Source organism: Symphalangus syndactylus, chromosome 4 (genome assembly GCF_028878055.3).
Source record: "Symphalangus syndactylus isolate Jambi chromosome 4, NHGRI_mSymSyn1-v2.1_pri, whole genome shotgun sequence".
Taxonomy (NCBI): Eukaryota; Metazoa; Chordata; class Mammalia; order Primates; family Hylobatidae; genus Symphalangus; species Symphalangus syndactylus.
Window position 1 is genome coordinate 29,510,227 of NC_072426.2, and position 21,764 is coordinate 29,531,990.

Consider the following 21,764-nt stretch of genomic DNA (forward strand, 5'->3'; position numbering starts at 1 on the left):
AAGAGGTAACAACTGTACTGTGTGTTAAAGATTTTCTTTTTTAAAGATACAACTTGGATCAAACCTTCAACCTGAGAAAGCTCTCAATAGTTATAGAATAGGAAGAATATTCCATGCTAAAAACAAGTAAAACAAAACCCTATATATTCTCAGATTCATAACATGAAGGGATGTAGCAGGAGATGAAACAAATATATTTAAGAGTATTACATAGATGTCCTTGACTGTATGTGTGGAGCTTTCTTCCTTCCATTGGTAGGTTTTCCAGGAGGGTGAGGATCTGTTCTGACTCAGTTTCAGAATAATCATCTGGAACAGTGTGGTAGGAAATCTGTAGAAATAGCCAGATTGCCCAACATAGTTTACTGTAGTAGCCTAAATTATGGCAGCACATAGGCATGGAAAAGGAATTGGTGGTAGAAATGGGAATGCAAATTGGTACAGTCACCTTAGAAGACAGCTTCTCAGTTTCTAACAAAGATATCCATATTCATTCTATATGATCCAGCAATCCCACTCCTTGGTATTTACCAAAGGGATTTGAAAATTTATGTCCATGTAAAAAAAACCTTAGCATGGATGATTATAGCAGCTTTATTAATAATGGCCAAAACTTGAAAGCAACCAAAATTTCATGGAAGAATGAATAAATAAACTGTGTTACATCTAGATAATGGAATATTATACATTAAATGCTCTACACTAAAAATATATGGGCTATTAAGTCATGAAAAGACATGAAGGAACTTTAAATACATATTACTAAGTGAAATAAGCCAATCTGACAAGGCTACATACTATACGATTCTAAACACATGCTATTCTGGAAAAGGCAAAACCATGGAAACCGTAGAAAGATAAATGATTGTCAGGGGAAGGAAGGAAGCAAAGGGGAGGGAAGCATAGGCAGAGCACAGGATTTTTAGAGCAGTGAAACTCTTCTGTGTGGTACTATAATGGTGGATATATGTCATTAGTACAAAACCATGAAATGAAGCAACGAGAGTGAATCCTAATGCAAACTACAGACTTTGGATGATAACAACGTGCGAATGTAAGTTCATTAATTGTGGCAGATGTATCACTTTGGTATGGGGTGTTAATATTGGGGCAGGGAAGCATCTGTGGGGACAGTGAGCATATGGGAAATCACTGTATCTTCCTCTCAATTTTGCTGTGTACCTAAAACTGCTCGAAAAACAGAATCTTTAACAAAAAAGATGAAATGATGATCTACAAATACATTTTAAAATAGAAATTGCCTAAACTGAACAATAATTTGGATGTATGCAGGTAAAGCAGAGGGAAAACAAACAAGACTCAAGGTGCCTACACTGCTGCCTGTGAAACCTAAAGATTAATGGTGTGCATCACGATATAGCTGCCTCCAACACGACTAGATGCATGTTTTTGAGTGTGTGTGTGTTTGTTTCTTAAAATAAAGATAATAGATTAGTTAATGTATTTTGGGATATGTCCAATTTGAAGTGCTTGTAAAAGATCCACTTTGTCATGTCCAGCTGATATCTGGAATGTCAGCTTGCTGCTTGGGAAAGAGGTTATCACAGGGCATTTAGCTTTGGGAGACAATTATATATAGAGGTGATGATCGAAAACTTGAGGATAGATGAAAAAGAAAAGAAGTATATAGACGTATTTGAAGAATGTTAATTTTTAAAGGGTGATAATTGAACAAGGGGCCAGTAACATCTCTCAGCCAACAGAGAAGTAGGATGTGAACCAGGGAAGTTTTTCATAAAAGGGTATAGTTGAGAGTTTCACAAAGATTAAGGACTTTTGAGTTTGACATGTAGAAATAGACTGATGAGATATCTAATTTTATATGATTTTAGTGGTATGATGTGAGTGAAACCCAGATTATATTCTACACAAGATAGATAAATACAGATATAAATATAGAGATAGATATAGATCAATATATGTATGCAGGCACTTAGATTGATACATTTTTGTCAATAAGGAAAATAATCAGAGTGAGATAGAAGCATGAAGAATTACATCTGGGAGTAGGGATTAGACCAGAACCTGGGGATGTTAAGAATGTTAATTGGGCAAAGGGAAGGAATTAGTCAGTGGAGAGAGATTATTGCATCAAAAAAATGGAATAATTGGTGGAGCACAGAAATTGGAAGGAGTGCAGTCTAAGACAGGAAAGAAGAGTAAGAAGCATCACAGAAGAAGGGAAGGAGAACTAAAAAACAAAAGAACAATGAAAAGAAGTGGGGTGAGGATCAGAGGACTCAACTCTATGTGGGATTCCATCTTAATGACTTAAGAAGTACAATTATTCAGTGGTACTTTTAAAATATTGTTGTTTAAAACTGTAATTCTCAAAATTGGCTGCATATTAGAACTGTTTCAATTTCTTAAATAAAATCTGTCTAAGTGAGCCTGTTATGGGTGGCCAGATTATTTAAATACAAACATCTTAGAATGAAGTGCTGGCATCAATACTTTAAAAGTTCCTCAGGCAGAATGCTAATATTCAATTATCATTGAGAATCACAGTTTAAGAGAATTGCAGATGTTTGCAAATAGTGTTTAAGGAGCATTAATTGGATAGCTAGCTACCAGTATTTAAATCGACATCTTCAAAATATTAAAATCTGTATCCTGTATAGGGAGTAATTGTCTTTTCAAGAAAACTAGCAATGTGTAGACTGGTATTTGTGGAGCACGGTATTTATTAGTGTCAACCTACACGATTGCATTGACATCTCATAAAATGGTCTGCATGGATTGAAAAATGAAATTATCTTATGCAGTAGTTTTCCCTTAAACAAAATATGTGTTAATAATGTGATTATACTTCAGCTCCAGTTATGGAAGATGATATTGGTGCTTTAAGGCATCACTCCTCTAAGTGTTGTTCATGACCTGTGTGTGTGAGAATCACTCCAGTCCTTTTTGCAAAAATCAAGTGTAAGAGACATATATAAAGTCAGAAGCTCAATTTATAACTGAGAACTTATAACAAGGATCTGGTTAAAACTTTATAACCAACTCATTTGCTCCTTGCAGACAGGGTAGATACTTAATAAGAAAAATATACTATACTTAAAAAATTGAGTATGCGCTCACATCAGGCTAAAAGAGTCTCATGGCTACATTGAAAATGACAATAATTAAAACCTGTTGCCCAAGTGTCTCTTTTCTTGAAAATGCTCATTGTCACTTTTGTTTCTGACACTTTCAGTCTTTGACATCAGTTTACTAACCATCAAGTAAACTAACGTATCCTGTGTCAGGTCAATGGGGAAAGGCAGGGTTGTGATGAGGTGTAGCATAGGGACCTATGTCATGACTCTTAAAGCGTATATGTAGATCAGAGTTCCGTATCAAGTTTCTTCGTTTTAAATATATTCTCTCAATGAGAACTATTTTGTCTAGGTTCTTGGAGGATGTTTTATAGTGAGACCATTCTTCTACCATATACCAGAAATGACATTAAAATACTAATTATAAAGCTTCATTTGTTGACTTTTAAATAATTTTTAAAATTGTAGGCATGCTGACACAAACAACAATCTATCTTCATAATCTGCAAAGTTCAGGGAAATATATAAAATGTAAGTCTTTAAAGGCAAGGAAATATCTGTTTTACAAAGAGATACATAAGGGAAATTAACTTTTGTAGACTTCAAATGAGAGAAATAAGCCTTTTATCCCCTAAGGCAAACATTTTTGAGATACAGTTTCTCCATATAATTGCTATGATTTTCTTAGTTACACTTTGTAATTCCCTGCTGGCTGTTTTTCTGTGTAAACTTACTTTCATTTCCAATTATGTCATTATAGAGATGAAAATCGGTCTAATTAAATAAGAACATGACAATAATTGTCATTCTTTTATTTATGTAAACTATGATTTTTCTACCTGTGAAAAGGTGCTTTAGCAAAGAAAAATGCAGCTCTCATGGTCCATCAATTGACTGGAACTGATAGTCTTGTATCTACAGCTTCCCATTCTCTTATATCTTTATTCATTCATTATTACTTGTCTAAGGGTCTTCCTTTCTTTCATCTTCAAATAAGCATTTATTAAGTAGCTACACTATATTTATTTTATTTTATAATTTTAACTTTTATTTCAGATTCAGAGGGTACATATGCAAGTTTACTACCTGGGTATATTGCATGATGTTGAGGTTTGGGGTATGATTGATTCTGTCACCCAGATACTGAGTACAGTACACAATAGTTATTTTTTCAATTGTCCCTTCTCCCTCTCTCCCTCCATAGTAGTCCCCAGTGTCTTTTGTTGCCATCAGCAGCTACCGTATTAAACATCTACTATATGCCATGAACAATAGATACAGATGCCACAGATATAGAAATAAACTAGTTACAGTTCTGCCCTGAAATCAAATGTTTTTAAACACATTCATTTTGTTAATGTGACAAGTACCATACCAGTATATTAAAAAATTTACCGTAGCAGTTTGAAACACGTTTTCTCTCTTTACCAAATACACAGCAGAAGCTATTTACACATGGAATAAACATTCCGTTGAATTCCCAGTCCCCAGGCTATCATGTCACCCCTTCTATAGAACTCAAGAAAGCATATCTTAAGTCATAAATAAAAAAATAATAGCATTGAATGATTTCTTTTTTCTTTCACATTTTGCTTGTTTGTTTGTTTTTTGTGTTTTTCTTTTTAAGACGGAGTCTCGCTCTGTCCCCAGGCTGGAGTGCAGTGGCACCATCTTGGCTCACTGCAACCTCCACCTCCTGGGTTCAAGCAATTCTCCTGCCTCAGCCTCCCGAGTAGCTGGGACTACAGGCGCATGCTGCCATGTCCAGCTAATTTTTTTAAAAAATTTTATTTTAGTAGAGGTGGGGTTTCACCATATTGCCCAGGCTGGTCTCGAGCTCCCGAGCTCAGGCAATCCGCTCGCCTCGGCCTCCCAAAGTGCTAGGATTACAGGTGTGAGCCGCCACGCCTGGCTGCATTGAATGATTTCTAATTTTAATTAACAATTAATGCAAAGTTGGTGATGATTTATCCTTGGAATAAATATTTACTGCATGGCTAATATGTCTGCCATGTGCTGGCATTACAGTGGCAAACAAGACAGACCAAGATGCTAAACTCCTGAGTTTTCCATTTGGAGTGAGGGAAAGAAGAAAATAAGTTAATTTCAGATATGGGCTATGACCTTGATGACAGAGGAAAAGAGATAGAGAAAAAAAGTGTGTGTGTGTGTGTGTGTATGTGTGTGTTTGAAATAACTTATTTAGGTGTAATAAGCACAGATAATGGTAAAAATAAGATAAATCAGGAATAAAGATGTTGCCTGACTTACGTGTTTTCAAAGGTACCATTTACTATCTAATTTAAATTTTCTCTGCTGTAATGATTACATTTTATTTAGGTAACCAATATCTAGTGGGATTATGCATCAATTTACTAAGGCAGTTTTTTGTATTTATCTCCAAATGAAATTTAATCAATTTCTACAGTAGTGAAAAGTAATTTGAAGATTTAATATATTCAGTATACTAATAAAATATAAACTGGTTAAATAGCTATGCTTTTTTTTAAAGTAACAACCAAACATTTATTCACTTACTACAAATAGCTGTTTACCTCTAATAACCAGTTAAGTCTCCTTTAGAGTCCATATAGATATGCTTTCATTTGTTTCTGTTTTTTTTTTTTTTTTTTTTTTGGGACGGAGTTTTGCTCTTGTTGCCCAGGCTGGAGTGTGATGGCATGATCTCAGCTCACTGCAACCTCAGCCTCCTGCGTTCAAGCGATTCTCCTGCCTCAGCCTCCTGAGTAGCTGGGATTACAGGCATGCGCCACCACACCCGGCTAATTTTGTGTTTTTAGTAGAGATGGGATTGGTCAGGCTGGTCTCGAACTCCTGACCTCAGGTGATCCACCTGCCTTGGCCTCCCAAAATGCTGGGATTACAGGCGTGAGCCACCGTGCCCAGCCGATATGCTTTTATTTGAAAAGTAACAGAAATTTAAAGTTATTTAAACTAATTATGCTATACAATAAGTGTGAAATCAGTTTTTGTTTCTTAAGTAATTTCTTAATGAGCACATCGTATAATGCACATGTAAATAACAGCTTTGAGTGTATACTCATATTATGTGAGTAGTTACCTGTATGACACTGTCCCCAGGTCTCATGTCTGTATAAACATACACATCATAGGATATTTCAGGGAAGGTTGGCGTGTTATCATTTGCATCCATCACTTGAATATTGACGATGACTGGCTCACTTTCTTGTACACCATCAAATGCTGTTATCTTTGGGAGTAGAAAAATACACTTAATAGAGATGTTCTGCAAATATAAGTAGTACAGAGTTTGCTCTTACAGTTTAACAAGTTTCTTACGGGTAAACTTACAATTTGAAAGGGTGCAAAAATATTTTGTTGATAAAAGGAGGTAATAAAGATGTAGTATTACATGTATTAAAAGTGTTCTAATATGATAAGAAGCAAGTATTGAAGATTTTGTTTTAAGGTATTCAACTCCAGGCATATTTTAAATAATCAGATATGCAAAATATCATTTAAAGTGGGCCAATAACATTGCTGACTCTCAGGGTTAACTACAATTTAATCCTTAAAAACTTAATTGGAAAATATTATTTGCATTTACATATTTTGTATACAATAGTTCCTTCTACAGTCAATATGTTTATATCATCAGGAAGGTAGACGTCCTAGATGTACATTGTATCACAGTAATTCACCCAATGGCAATTTTCAAAGGACTAAATGGTATCATTTAACTGTGACATTTTATACTTTATCAGTGTTGATAATGTATGTCATACATTATCGACATTTTAATAATTCCTGCCAAATCAGTGCTACAGCAACACCATCTTTGTCTAAATCCACTTTGTATCTAACTTTTAACAATCACATAAACTTTCCTGGAAGTTCTGATCTTTTTCTATGTAGGCTTCTCCAGAAATAATTTCTATATATCTTGCTTAACTTGTGCTTTCTCTTAGCTCATCTTTCTCCTGTGTCTGATTCAAAAATTGGGATATAATTAGAAGTTACATTTTATCTTTATTCAACTGTCAACCCTACTAAACTTTTTACGTGTTTGTGTGCATGTGTATGTATGTTTATGTGTGTGTGTATTTCCCTATCTCATGATAAATATTTACAATCACAACTTTAATAACCTTTACTTTTTTCCCCCTTGATTAGCCTAACCCATGATTTATCTACCTCAGTGCTATTGACACCTTGGGACAGATAATTCTTTATTATTGGGGGCTGTTCTCTGTATTACAATTAGCAGCATCCTTTATGTCTACCTACTAGATGCCTATAGTACCCCTTCACAATTGTGACAACAAAAATGCCTCCAGATGTTGCTAAATGTTCACTGGAGGGAAAATTTATTCCCTCTTGAGAACCACTGGCTCAACTTTTTGGCTAAATTAAAAATGCAAGAACAACAACCTAAAAGGTTAGGAAATAATTCTTTATGTCTCAATTTAAGACAATTATGACTGTTTAGTGAAGACTGAAATTCTCATTTTCTTTTTTTATTTTGAAAAGTTTTTTCTTCTGTGAGGAAGAATGTTAATATAGCTACACAAATTACAAAAAAAGAACTCTACATGTAAATAATTTTTCATTGCTCTTCTCTCTGGTATTGAAAACAATGTATTTTTCCCCCAAGTCATTGACCTTTTCAGTTTTAACCAGACATCTCTTTCAATTCCATACAAACATACATACGTACATTCATACATACATATGTATATTTATACAAAAGCTCTTTACCGAAAAGGTGTAAGTTTGCTGTTCTTCCCTGTCCACTGGTTGAAGTAAGGTGAGGTAGCGAGTAATACCAGTCTGTGTGACGGTGAAGACTGAGGTGTAGTCATTCAGAAAAAGATGAAGCTCTGGGTCTTTTGTCTTTGAAAAAAAATGACATCATTTCAAACGTCGAATAAATAATGTAGCTATTAGTTCATTACCTAGAAGTTAATGTTTGAAATTTATAGCAAAAATCCACAAGAAAGTGTTAAGAATTTCTAATGATAAAAGATATTTAACTAGGTATTTACTCATTAATGATCTAAACTATTCAAAAGATGTTGACCTATATCATGGAATACAAAATACTGAAATACATACAGGTATAATCAATGTAGGAAAAAAGGAAAAACAACAGAAAAACAGAAAGAATATAAAAACTCCCAATTAAATATATTCTTACTGATTATTTGTTATCAATACCTTCCAAAATAGCACTGGACTGGAGAAATAAGAAATAAAAGCAAGAAAAGAAAATTGCAGTTCAAAATTTTAGCAATAAGATTTTATAATTACTTCATTTAAAGTAATGAACTGCATATATGCATATCACTATCTTGTTCTTACTTATAATGCAAAATAGAAATAAAATTGGTTATGTATTATTCATTACCTATATATATCATGCTTGGTCTTTCTTATTTTAATGCTGTAAAATTTTCCAAATGGAAACATGTTTACTGTAATTAAAATATTTTAGATAATTTGATTTAAAATATGCATGAATTTAGCAAATGTGTCTGATAGAAAAGTCTAGAAAAAATGATATATACTTAAAAAGGAAGGGATTTCAAAATTCAAGTTTGAGAGATAATCAATTTAGCATTGAAGACCCCTTGCAATTTCACTGCCACCCCTGAAAGAGAAGACAACATACTCTAGAGAAAGAACAGCAATATAAAGTAAGAAGGCTAGCACTGATGTCTGCATAGTAGGAAAGAAAGGCAGGTGGAGCAAAGAAAAAAGGAATATTCAGAGTGGACTATTATGAAGGCTTTGAAAAAGAGAAAAAGGAGTGATACAGGGAGGTAAGGTGTTGTTCTAGATTATACGACTTTTTAAAGTATGCACAGCATGATACGAAATGGATTTAATATCATAAAACACTTTTTTAAGTCTGATGTCAAGGGCTGAGGGAAGAGCAAAGAGTAGAAAATTGTTAAATGTGTTTAATTTGAAAATAATAGAACTCATAATTTCAAAATTTCTATGTAAAATACAAAAGTTGTAATACACACTACTATAATAAAATGTGAACATGATTTGATCCACAATATACTTGAATCTGCCTATCTTTTAAACATGGTGATATGTGTAGATTTCAAATAACTTTGAAATAAATGGTTTCATTTGAACATAAAACAAGTTACATATTCACAATATCTCATTCTGTAGTAGCTTCTATGTTCAGGATTTTGACTTAAGGTCACTGTGCTACATTTATCCTGGAAGAATAAGAAAATAATGCTATAGATAATAATTCCAACTGGCGTATTTATTATAAAATGATCAAAAATATTGAGAAAAAGTTCAAGAGGCTTCACACTCTGATATTTTCAAACAGGCACTTTAGTTGTTTCTATTTCAGTGTCATGAACCCAATTACTCAGATAACTGGAAAGCGGGATATTCTAAAAATCTAACGTGTTAGTTTTAAAAATAAATAATTTATTTATAAAAGTCAATTAGAAAATGCATGTGTCTATTTTGAATGATATTTTAAGGATTCTTATTTTACACTTTAGAGTGAATTGTGATTAAATTCAATTATTACTTTAGAGTTGATAAAAAGTTTTAGTTAACATGCAGTTTCAGTCGAAGAAACTCTAAGTATGAATATCTGCCATTTGTTTTGTGTTTATCCTGGATTTACCTAATCGCTGGGCTTTTAAGTACATATACACTTCTCTAAATGTACCAACAATGGTGCCATCTGGCATGCCTTAATTTATTCGGACCTTTAAACCCTAAATGCAAGCTGAGGAAGTTTTGCTATGTACCTTGTTTACCAAATATTTACTTTGTTCCTTTTGTTCAAATCTCATAATTCTCTACTTCCTTTATACCTTAATTCTCTCAATTTATTTTCTTCCTTTCAACTGTAACCTCTGTTAATAAATTTGTTAGCTATATTCACTCATATCTTCACCATGTCTTTTTAAGCATTTTTGTATGTCAAATATTTTGATAATGCAATATTTCAATAAGTATTGAGTTGTCAACTAGTGTGTCCAAATGTAACTGTAGTATAATATGTTTGTGTCACAAAGAGCACTTACTTTTTACCACTTTCAAGAAAACCTCAAGGTTTTGTTTGCCAAATGCTTTTCATTTGAAGATAATGCACACATCAATACTCCATAAACAGACTTCCTTATATTGGATAACCAGAAACATTAAAGATCTTTTGTTAATTTAACTGTGTCAGTTTCTTGAGTGCTTTTATAATAACTAGCTAGAGAAAGATAACATTTCCCAGAACTACAGTGCATTTGTTTTTTGTGAAGAAGATAATGTATCACAGAAAGCTAGCACTATACATGGTATATTACAGCTCATTCTGTTTTGTATAGTTAATCTCTGATCAAAATATAACATTTACATTTACGTATATTGAAAGTAATAATCTTGTACATAAATGCTATTGGTAAATATCCTCGCATTAATTTAAGTACAAAAATTTAGGAAGCCAGATTTGGAAATGTTCAACAAATTGTCACTCAATGTTTAACAATTTATATTCATTTTTAAAGATAGTGCAAGTTTCAAGTGCTGTGTATATATTTATGTTCCAAATATTACAGCATATCATTTTATGAGTTTTATGAAAATTTTATGTAATATCAACATAAAACGTTAATAGATACATATCAGTACCAACTAACCTATTGTTTTGATTGACAATATTTACAGTTCAAGGTTTTGCTACTCTTCACAAGAAAGGTATATCAAATTTTTGGTAAGAAACAATGTGCATTTGAAGTCAAATATCCTTCTCTAAACCTCTTTATAAACTTAAATTCCTTCTTGTCAAGCTGCATTCCAATACAGTTTGAATTTCACAAATATATTTGAATTTTGCAATTCCTAAAGAGTAACTTGAGTCAACACTTGTATATTTGCAACTCTTTTAATCATGTTAGAGTTAATAGCTTATAAGTTTCATAGGCTAGGATGTAGATGGACAAATAATGCTCTGGCTTAATATTCCAATAGGGGTAGTAGAATTTAGGTAGTTGTTGTGTCTGTAAGTTTATGTAAAATGAATTTAAGTGTTAAATCAATAGGTACCCAGAGAGTTGATTAAAAACTGTTAATTTTCCTCTGACATTAGGTAATATTTATTTTACCCTAAAATATCCATTCAGTATATACCAAAAGTAAGATATATTAATTCACTTATCTGCATATTATATTTTGAGAGGGTAAAATAAGCTCTGACATGCACACATAAAAACAGAACAAAATGCAAAAGTAAATGCATATGAAAACACATGGGTAAACAAACTTATGAATATAAAATAAACAAGCATTCTATCATATAAAACTATGTTCAAATATGAGAGTCTACTGCTTAAACACTATCTTGGGGTTTCTAATGGGAATAAATATAGGATATCACAAACACACAAGACCATATGCATGCACATATATACGCACATACAACACAGACATGTATAGACATATGTGCACATATATATGTATGCATATACACGAGCATACATATAAATGACAAAGCATAAAAGAAAAATGACAAAAAATGTTATTTCCTCAGCCAGTTTTAATTACTTGGTAGTAGTCGCCTGAGTATTTAGTTCAAAAAAATTCAATTTCAAACTTACAATGTTTTAGAAAAAATGCCATGATAAATTACCAATGTTTGTTGTGGACTGAGAAAACATTAATAATTAAGCAGTCTTTGCCTCAGTTGACAATTAAATTTGGATTTTACAAAATTTCATAGTACTATAAACAATAGATTATGTAAATATTTTTACCTTTTTAACTTTAAAATATTTTTAAATTTTAAACCAATGAAGTAAGTATATTTAAATTTATATAAAGTATTTGTAGATATCCTTATAAGGGATAATGAAGTAATACCTACATGTTTTAGTGAAGAAGAAAAAGAACAAGGAGATAAACCACAGCAATTAACAAAAGAACAATCACAAGCTTAACACCTAGTACCTACAGGAACACCACTGGGTGGAACCTATATGCAAATTAAACATGAAACAAATATTGTAAATGTAAATGATCACAACCGCGCATATGAAGAAAAAGCAAACCACTTCCAGCACACTAGACTGACAATTTTTTTTCAGAGTATACAATTTTTTATTAGCAGTGTGACCCACATATAATGGAATAACAATATTTATGAAGCATATAAATACTTAACTGCTTTATGAGTATATTGAATTAAATATCAAAGATACCCCTTCATATTAAAATAACTTTATGCAGAAGAACAAGTGTACATGAAATTATAAATTAACAAGTACCTTTTTACAAGCCAAATGAGTAATCTTTATTGATTATTATTCCTTGTCGTTTTCTTATGATCAGAATTCCATAATCAATTTTTAGCATCTCTGACACTGAAAACCTGGTGGTCTCAGACATGCCTCTTAAAACCTTGTGTCTCACCTATTCTACTTATATTGTGGGTTATTTTGAAATTATGATGTGGTACAAGTACTCTAAAAAACATACTGTATAAACAGATGTGATTCATATGTGTATACCTGCATATGTATGTGTGTGTGTGTGTGTGTGTGTGTGTGTGTGTGTGTGTGTATGTATATGGGTATATGTCTACAGCTATATAGCTACAAAAAAAGTAACACTGGTGCAAATGTTTTTCTTTCCTTTCTTTTCAGTATTACTGCGGCCCTTGGAATTCTCTCTTACTTAAAATCTGCACTGTGAATACTATCACAACTCACATCACGGCTACTGTTTCTTAAAACGTGGCTTCACTTTCCACTAAATTAAAGGGAGAAACGCAACTTAAATTTGAAGCAAATGGACCCAACTTGTCCCCTTCGTGGCATTTACCATCTGAAATAGCCATGCTTGAAGCAACTCTTGAGAGCCAAGCACAGTAATGACAACTTCCACTTTTATGCTCTAGGCTTAATCTCTAATACTACGCTGATATTGTATGAGGTGGCACACTCTCTCAAAGAGTTTATCCCCATAATGATTATTGTCACTAATTCTGACACTCAAAAGCAACAGGATTTTGTTTTATTTTGTTGAATTACGGTCCCAATTTGTCATCCAGTCTGCAGTGCAGCAGCGCAATCATGGCTCACTGCAGCCTCGAACTAGTGGGCTCAAGTGATCCTTCTGCCTCAGCCTTCCAATTAGTGAGACTACAAGCACAAACCACCATGCCTGGCTAAGTTTTTTGTTTATTTTTATAGAGACTGCGTCTCCATACATAGCCGAGGCTGGTCTGGAACTCCTGGCCTCAAGCAGTCCTCCAGCCTCACCCTCCCAAAGTGCTGAGATTACAAGATTGAGCCACCACACCCAGCCGAGAGTGGCATGATTTTACCTTGTAGTAAAATGCATGCCCATAAACTAAAAAGGCTTTAAAGTTTTCTTTTGATAACACAGATCTTTTGAAAATCCCAGAAATGAACTAATTTACTTTATAAAAATTAATGGTGCTCAGTCTGTAAAAAACAGATTAATCAGAAGGACATAGATCCATCTTCTAATATATGAATGACTATTTCATAGATTTATTTTGTGTGCTGGCAAATGGAAGATTTAAGGAATAATGGATGAATTGCAAGAAAACTGGTTTCAATTCAGTGTGAGGAACAGCTTTCTAAGAATTAGAGTTGTTCAAACATGGGATAGGCCATCTTGTGAAATACTTAATGGAACATCATTAGGATTTTTGAAGCATATGTTAGATAACCTCATTCATTCAATAATGACTGAATTTATGAGTTTATTGAAGAGTTCCTAAACCCTATTAAGTGCTGGAAACTGTGTTAGTTCTTCAGCATACAAAAGTTGCTAACATATAGGACCTATTCTCAATAGATGTAAACTCATGAGGGAGAAAGACATTATTTTCAAGTTGGAAGTATAGCATTAGAGAAATGCATTGAGTGGGGCATGCAACTAAAATTGGATAATGAATACTGTGGAAAGATTCTTGAATGAAGGAATGCCTGAGGTGAGTTCTAAACACTGAGTATAAGTTATCCAAGCCAGCCTGTGCAACAGATGAAAGATTTCAAAGCCTAGAACATGTAATGAGCAAACATTAGACAAGATGTAGCTTGGCACATGCAAGAAACTATAAGCAGTTGCCAAATGTTATAGGTGAATTAGGAAGTTTCCAAAATTCAGGCTGCAAAAATGTTCAGTTATCAAGATATGGAAAACTGCGTGAGCTTAAATTTTCTTCTCTAGAGGAACAGGAATAGGTGTCATAAAAGTATATCAAATAGAAATGTGGACCAGACACAGTGGCTCATGCCTGTAAATCCCAGGAAGGTGGGTGGATCACTTGAGGTCAGGAGTTCCAGACCAACCTGGCCAACATGGTGAAACCCCGTCTCTACAAAAAATGCAAAAAAAAAAAAAAAATTAGCTGGTCATGGTGGTACAAGCCTGTAATCCCAGCTACTCAGGAGGCTGAAGTGGGAGAATCACTTGAGCCAGGGAGGCAGAGGTTGCAATGAGCCTGGATCGTGACATTGCACTCCAGCCTGGGTGACAGAGAGAAACTCTGTCAAAAGAAAGAAAAGAAAGGCAAAGAAAAGAAAGGAAAAGAAAAGAAAATAAAATAAAAGAAAGAAATAAAGGAGGAGGAGGACGAGAAGGAAGGAAAGGGGAAAGGAAGGAAGGAAGGAAGGAAGGAAGGAAGGAAGGAAGGAAGGAAGGAAGGAAAGAAGGAAGGAAGGAAGGAAGGAGGGAAGGGAGGGAAGGAAAGGAAGGGAGAGAAAAAGAAAGAAAGAATCAATGCAGAGAAGGAAGGAAAGCAGGAAGGCAGGCAGGCAGGCAGAAGGAAAGAAGAAAGAAAGAGAGAGAGAGAAAGAAAGAAAGAAAGAAAGAAAGAAAGAAAGAAAGAAAGAAAGAAAAAAGAAAGAGAGAGAAAGAAAGAGAAAGGAAGGAAGGAAGGAAGGAAGGAAGGAAGGAAGGAAGGAAGAAAGAAAGAAAGAAAGAAAGAAAGAAAGAAAGAAAGAAAGAAAGAGAAAGAAAGAAAGAAAAGGAAAGAGAGAGAGAAAGAGAAAGAAAGAAAGAAAGGAAAGAAAGAAAGAAAGAAAAAAAGAAAGAAAGAAAGAAAGGAAGGAAGGAAAAAGAAAGAGAAAGAAAGGAGAGGGAGAGAGGAAGGAAGGATATAGTTAGATGTTAGATTTGAGCTTTTGAATAAATCACTCTAATGGCCCTGCAAAAGATAGATTTGAGTAAGAAATCAAGAGAACAAGAACATTAGGAAGTAATTCTAGTAACAGACCAATAGGGTGGTGGTTATAAGGATAGAGAGAAGAAAAGAGATTAAATAAATAATTAGGGGACAAAATAGGAAGATCTGGAAGATTTCTTAGCTGTGGTGAATAAAGAAAACATAAAAATCAAGCAAGACTTCTAGGATTCTAGGTTGCATAGCACAATAAAACGTCTATCAATTTCTGAGAAATGGGTTTTAGGAGAGGATTTCATACAGTATTGGAAGTTTAAACTATTTCTAATATTCTATGAGCTTATTTATATTTTATATATAGAAACTACATATGATATTTTTAAAACTTTTATTACTAGGAGACTAGGCATACTTGTTCACTCTCTGGACACCTAATGACAGTCACTCACCATAGATTATTTTAGAAAGGGGGTGAGTCTAAGTAATAAACAAATGATCAGTTATGCTGATTAATTACTTGACACTTTTACAAAAGTTATGAAGCATGCCACTCTCCACGTACATGGCATCATCTCAGGGAAATTTTCTCTCCATGCCCTTTCCTACCAGTCCCAACTAAAGACACATGCCAAGGCAGCAATGATTGCTACCATATAGATGACTGGACAGGAGGAGGCACCTGATGAGTATGAAACTCACAATGTTATACAGCTATTACATGACAGAACCAGGAGTCAAGCCAAGATCTGTCTAAATCCAAAGCCCAAGCTGCCAAAAACACTTCAGAGCATTTCATAGACTAACTGGTACTGTAAATCTCCAAGAGTTGAATTATAAGTAGTGTTTCTCAAAGGTTTTAGACCCCTGAGCTCTCTCCACTTTATTTCATCAATGCCCTGTGAGTACTACTGTCTTTTACAAAGTTACTTGGAATACAGTTTTAACATTTGTAATTTAAAAGTGAACAGACAATCCAGACAAGTACAGGGGCACACAGGCAAGCATAGGGCTTAGTGTGCAACCATTAGATAATATGAACACACTGAGAAAGTATAAATACATAAATTTTGCTATTGTGTAAACTTAAAACTACTTAACTTTAGATTTAGATTTTTCTACCACCAGTTCTATTAAAGTATGACCTAAGCTATCATACACTTTCAAATTGATTAGTCACTACTTAAAATATGAGTATGTATTCAATTGAAAAGCAAAATCCACACTAAAATTTGTGGGACATTAGTAGATCTACAAAATACATTTGCTCAGCCTGGATTAAAGTTATTAAGGTGACTCTAGGTGTTTTCTAGTGGGGATTCAGTAAAGACTTTTTTCCTGTGACTCATGAAACCCACTATATGTCAGAGAATCCCTAAATTCTCTTGACTGGCATATGAAACTGTGTATAGATTAATGTGTTCACTTTTCTAGGAAAAGAACCTAGAGCATTCTTCAGCTATCATTATAGTCAGACTATGATCAAAGTATATAGAGTGCTTAAAATTGAGAACTTTGTTTTCCATAAACCTTGGCTTAGGGTCCATTTCTACTGTTTACTAACTCTGTGATCATGGTAAGGCATTTAAACTAGCTTTAATATCCCTTTCTGAAATATGGATAATTGTATCTATCATGTTTGTTGTGAGATTTAAGGGAATTAATGCAAGAAGAAAGTATTCACTACATTGTTTGACATGTACTGAGAAGTCAATGACAGATAGTGTTAAAACTTGTGGTTTAAGGAGACACTAAATGTGAGAGACCAGGAAAGATTGAAAAAAAAAAGAGCTGGAATGGAAAAAGAAATCAAAGCAAAGAGAAATAAAAGAACAAAATAAAGCATCTGGTGGGAAGACGTGGAGTGCCCACAAGAATTGTCATAGCTTCTGCGGAGTGTTACACAATTTATTTAGAAAGAGAAAAAAAATCTGAAAGTGCCTTCCTAATTTCCTAAAGTGATTATAAAGCTATGTGTAATGAGATATTAGGGAACATTCTAGAGCTCTGCTGCCTTATGAGTGACATGTGAGTATTTATATTTAATTTGATTAATATTAAGCAAAATTTAAAAGTTATGTTTTTAGTCCAGTTAAATTTTAAGTGCTCAATAGCTATATAAGGCTAGTGGCTACTATGTTGGACAGTACAGTTACACAGTAATTCCATCATTACAAAAAAATCCATCTATCTAAGAGCAAGCACTGTTAATGGAGAAATGAATGAGTCAAGACTTATATAACAGCAAGTAAGAAATCCAACTATCTTTTACATATAGTTATGCTTATAATCCAAACACAGTTGTATTTCTTACTTGCTGTTTTATATATGTGTGTGTGTGTGTGTATACCTGTGTATATATCTCTATCTATCTATCTATCTATCTATCTATCTATCTATCATCTATCTATCATCTATCTATCTATCTATCTATCTATCTATCTATCTATCTATATCTGTGTGTGTATGTACACCTGTGTATATGTCTATATATCTATATAGACATATACACAAAACATATGTATACATATTTATGCAGTGAGGATACTGTGGTAGTTCACAAACTCAAAGGAAAATCTTTGGGAATTAGAATACCTCTGGGGAACTTAAAACTTAAAAGACAGGGACTCAATGGGACTCTCTTTTCTGTGTGTATCTCTCGGGCTTCATTCTCTCCCACTGATAATTAGCTTTCTCATGATGTCAGCAAATGTGGCTACATCGGCTTCAGATTTATTTCCACTTCTCTAATACATGATGCCAAAGTCTTTCAGCCCTTCTGTTCTCCATTGTAAATTCCCGGGAGGATTCTGGCTAGCCTGGTATAGATTTTCTGTCCCTTTATAACATTCACTCTGGCTAAGGAGGTAAAGTGTTCTGATTTGCTCAGACTGGACCATTTCCCACTCATGTAGATAGTGTGAGTACGAGAAAAACAAAGGACAATGATTTGCGGAGTGAAGCGTTAGCATCCACATAGTCACTGGCAGAAGTATGAATGGGTCAGCTGCCTCAAATATATTTTATTTAATAACGATGCCCTCAGACTTGAAGAAAAGTCTCTCAGAATCACAATCTAGGGGTGCTTTCATGATTTTTTACTCATGTATAGTAACACCATTATTTTTGCTTTATCAACAATTATATAAAACAATTCTCAACATATATTAATAAAAATATTGCCCTCGTCATTTAATAAACATCAAGTAAAGCATTCATTTTCTTACATATACTAAATATCTGCAAGCTGAAAAGGAATAGTTATTGAATTCAAAGATACTTTTTAAAAATATCCTTGTTTTGGAATTAAATTATAACACTAAAACTCACTTATAGTGACTTAATTCTCTCTTCTCTAGCTTATGTAGCCATATCTTTGTCATATTTCCCATTAATGGAAATATAACATGAGATTTGTTACACAAACAAGAGCAAAATATGTATTTAACTTACATCTTCTATGTCCTTGTCCAGAGCTACTATTCTTAAAGGTGAGGTCAAATTGAGACTGTCCGAAATGGTTGCTCCCACTGGGGCAGATTCCAGGATATAGCCTTGATAACTGGGCATTGTGAAATACGGGCTTTGATTGTTTTCATCCAGTATTTCAATGTGTAGACTGGCAAAGGCAGGAAGAGGATGACCATTGTCTTGTTCAGCCTAAAATTGAAAAGAAAAGAAAATATTTAAAAAGTATATGTAGTGCTATCTTTTTGGAGTTTCACTTTTCACGCAATATATAGGGTTCTGTTTTTAATTAATATCATTACATAAGGAAAAAATAATTTAAAGGGCCATTTGGAAATATAAATGAGGAAATGAAAATCCAGAGAGGCTTAATTGCTTCAGTCTTCTGTTTTAAAACCCAGTGTGTATTTTAAAAATTCACTGTAATAAATTATTATTATTATTATTTTTTGAGACGGAGTCTTGCTCTGTCGCCCAGGCTGGAGTGCAGTGGAGTGATCTCGGCTCACTGCCAGCTCCGCCTCCCGAGTTCACGCCATTCTCCTGCCTCAGCCTCCCGAGTAGCTGGGACTACAGGCGCCCGCCACCATGCACGGCTAATTTTTTGTATTTTTAGTAGAGACAGGGTTTCACCATGTTAGCCAGGATGGTCCCGATCTCCTGACCTCGTGATCCGCCCGCCTCAGCCTCCCAAAGTGCTGGGATTACAGGCGTGAGCCACCGCGCCCGGCCAAATTATTGTAATTTTTATTGAATACAGTAGGAGAGGTAATTGTGTTTAAATACATTTAGTCAGAAAATTGCAAATGGAGATACTTGAGTGTACCGCTGATAAAACATTTAAATAAAAGACGGAAAAAAAAGTAACACAAATAAAGAACTACCGTATAGACTGTCTCTTCTGTGTCTTCTCATTTTACACTAATGCTTAAATCTCTGCTATGGTCTCTGCTGTTGTATCCCCCAAATTCATAAGTTGAAATTGTAACCCCAAAGGTGATGGTATTAAGAGGTGTGGCACTTGGAAGGTGATAAGGTGGTGAGGGCAGAGCCTTCATTAATGGGGTTAATGCCCTTATAGAAAAGGGCCTAGAGAGCTCCTTTTCCCCGCCTCCCACCAAATAGGAACAAGTAAGAAGGTGGAAGCACCCTCTATGAGGAAGTGGGCCCTCACCAGAAACCAAATTTACAAGAGTCGAATTTCCAGCCTCCAGGACTGTGAGAAATAAATGTTCCTTGTTTATAAGCCATCCAGCTTATGTTGTTTTGTCATTGCAGCTCAAAGAAACGTAGACAATTCCCAAATAATTCATAATTCTATGTAAAATTAATAGATTAAAATTATATTTATTGCCCACTGAACGTCCCCAAAAGCTTCTTAAAAGGAACAGAAATAATAAATTTCATTGTAATGTTGTAGAAACTGTGAATTGCAATATTAACTAGAAATGTTTTTCAAGTAAAATTAATATTCTTATGTATAAATTTTCTTTTCTTTTCCTCCCATTAAGTTTAAGAAGTTCATAAAAATTTCTATTTCTAATACATTTTCTTATAAAATCTCTACATGGTCATGCTGTGCATAGGAAAATACTAACCACAGATTTTCCGTTTTTTAAAAAATATAAATTTTATTATATATGTATTGGAAGGTTTAATTTAAAGGAAGATTTCATCACAATTGGCTTCCAGAAAATCTCCTCCAACTTTTATGAGAAAACATGGATATAATTTAATAACATATACATTTATTAAAATGAATTCAAATTCTATCTTTAATTTTTGTTGATATGTTTTCCCCATTGTGAGAAAAGTTGTATTTTTAAATCAATTAAAATGAAAATAAAATATTTGATATTAAACTCTGGTGTGATTTTCTAGATAGATAGCGACAGTACTTTATAAGTAGCTCAGCTAGAGATCTCTAACTGTTAAAACGTGAGGAAAGAAACTCGGTCTCCAGAAGACAATTTTTCACTTCCTTCTAATAGTAATTTAACATTTTCATCTGTTAAAAAAGTAGGTAACAAACTACGGTGATATTGGTAGGGATTGCTGACTTTTCACCAAGAAATATTACAATATATTTTCCTTCATATTATTTATATTGAAGATTTGTTGAAATATTATTTATGCCAATTACTGACGTGAAATTATGCTAATTAATAAACCCATATGGAGGTAATATTATATAATGCATTGATTAAAAAACTTGATTTGATTTTTAATATATTGATATCTCTATTTAGATAATATGCTAGATTTTCTTAGTAATATTACATAGTTTATCTTATGCATTTAACTTTTCATTTGGCAGCAGAATATCAAATTAGCCCATGGCACAAAACGCTTTGAGATCCTGCTCTGCACTAAGAAGAATAGTACTGGAATAATGTTTGGTCCTGTCTGGGATTATGTATCCATCTCACATAACCAGGCATGCTGCTAACACCATCAGTATGGATGAGGTGTTTCTGCATCCAGCAGTTGTAACTAATTTGTGCTGAGCCATGGATGTTCTTTTAGGAGTTCCCCCTGTGACACACATCAGACTTTCTGGAGACAGCTGACCAGGGCAAGAGGTACAGTCTACGCCTGGAAAACATTGTTTATTCACTGTTTAAAACTAATTGGTCCATATGGGCTTCCAACCCAATGACCTTGAAATGATTTAAGCAGGAATCCTCTGCTTCACTCTTATAGGCTCAGAGCAGTTCATACATGCAAGGCATTCTGAACAGATTTTTTTCTCTCTTTCTTTTATCTCTCTATCTTTCTTTTATATCTAATTATTCTAATAACCAGCATGTCATATCCAGGACATAATAATGCTATGAAAAGTCATAAATTCTACAACTTTTCCTCTTTCCCCAGTGAACACACCCAAACACACACAATATATAGGTGGTGAGGAGGATGAAAAAGCAAAATTGTATAATAATGAAATAAGCTTACATTTTACATTCAGATCATATATTGTTAGCTTTTACCGCCAGCTGTGAAGCCAGTAAAAATATGTATTATTTGCATGATGAAAACAAAGTGATTCAATGAAAAGAGAAATA

The 21,764-nt window shown here is 33.8% G+C and overlaps 1 protein-coding gene across 9 annotated transcripts in view; it reads right to left on the bottom strand.

Annotated features, from left to right (window-relative positions):
• The window catches only part of PCDH15 (protocadherin related 15), a 1,819,045-nt gene that overhangs the window by 384,715 nt on the left and 1,412,566 nt on the right, over positions 1–21,764 (bottom strand). For 6 of the 9 annotated variants that reach the window (XM_055274344.2, XM_055274341.2, XM_055274340.2 and 3 more), the window contains 3 exons: positions 18,685–18,891; positions 7,800–7,934; positions 6,142–6,291 (listed from right to left, as the gene is read on the bottom strand). In XM_055274344.2, the coding sequence (XP_055130319.1) occupies positions 6,142–6,291; positions 7,800–7,934; positions 18,685–18,891 (492 nt within the window). Of the gene's footprint in view, positions 1–6,141; positions 6,292–7,799; positions 7,935–12,030; positions 12,052–18,684; positions 18,892–21,764 lie in introns of all 9 variants that reach the window. The other 3 variants (XM_055274338.2, XM_055274337.2, XM_063637885.1) reach the window with 1 other exon arrangement.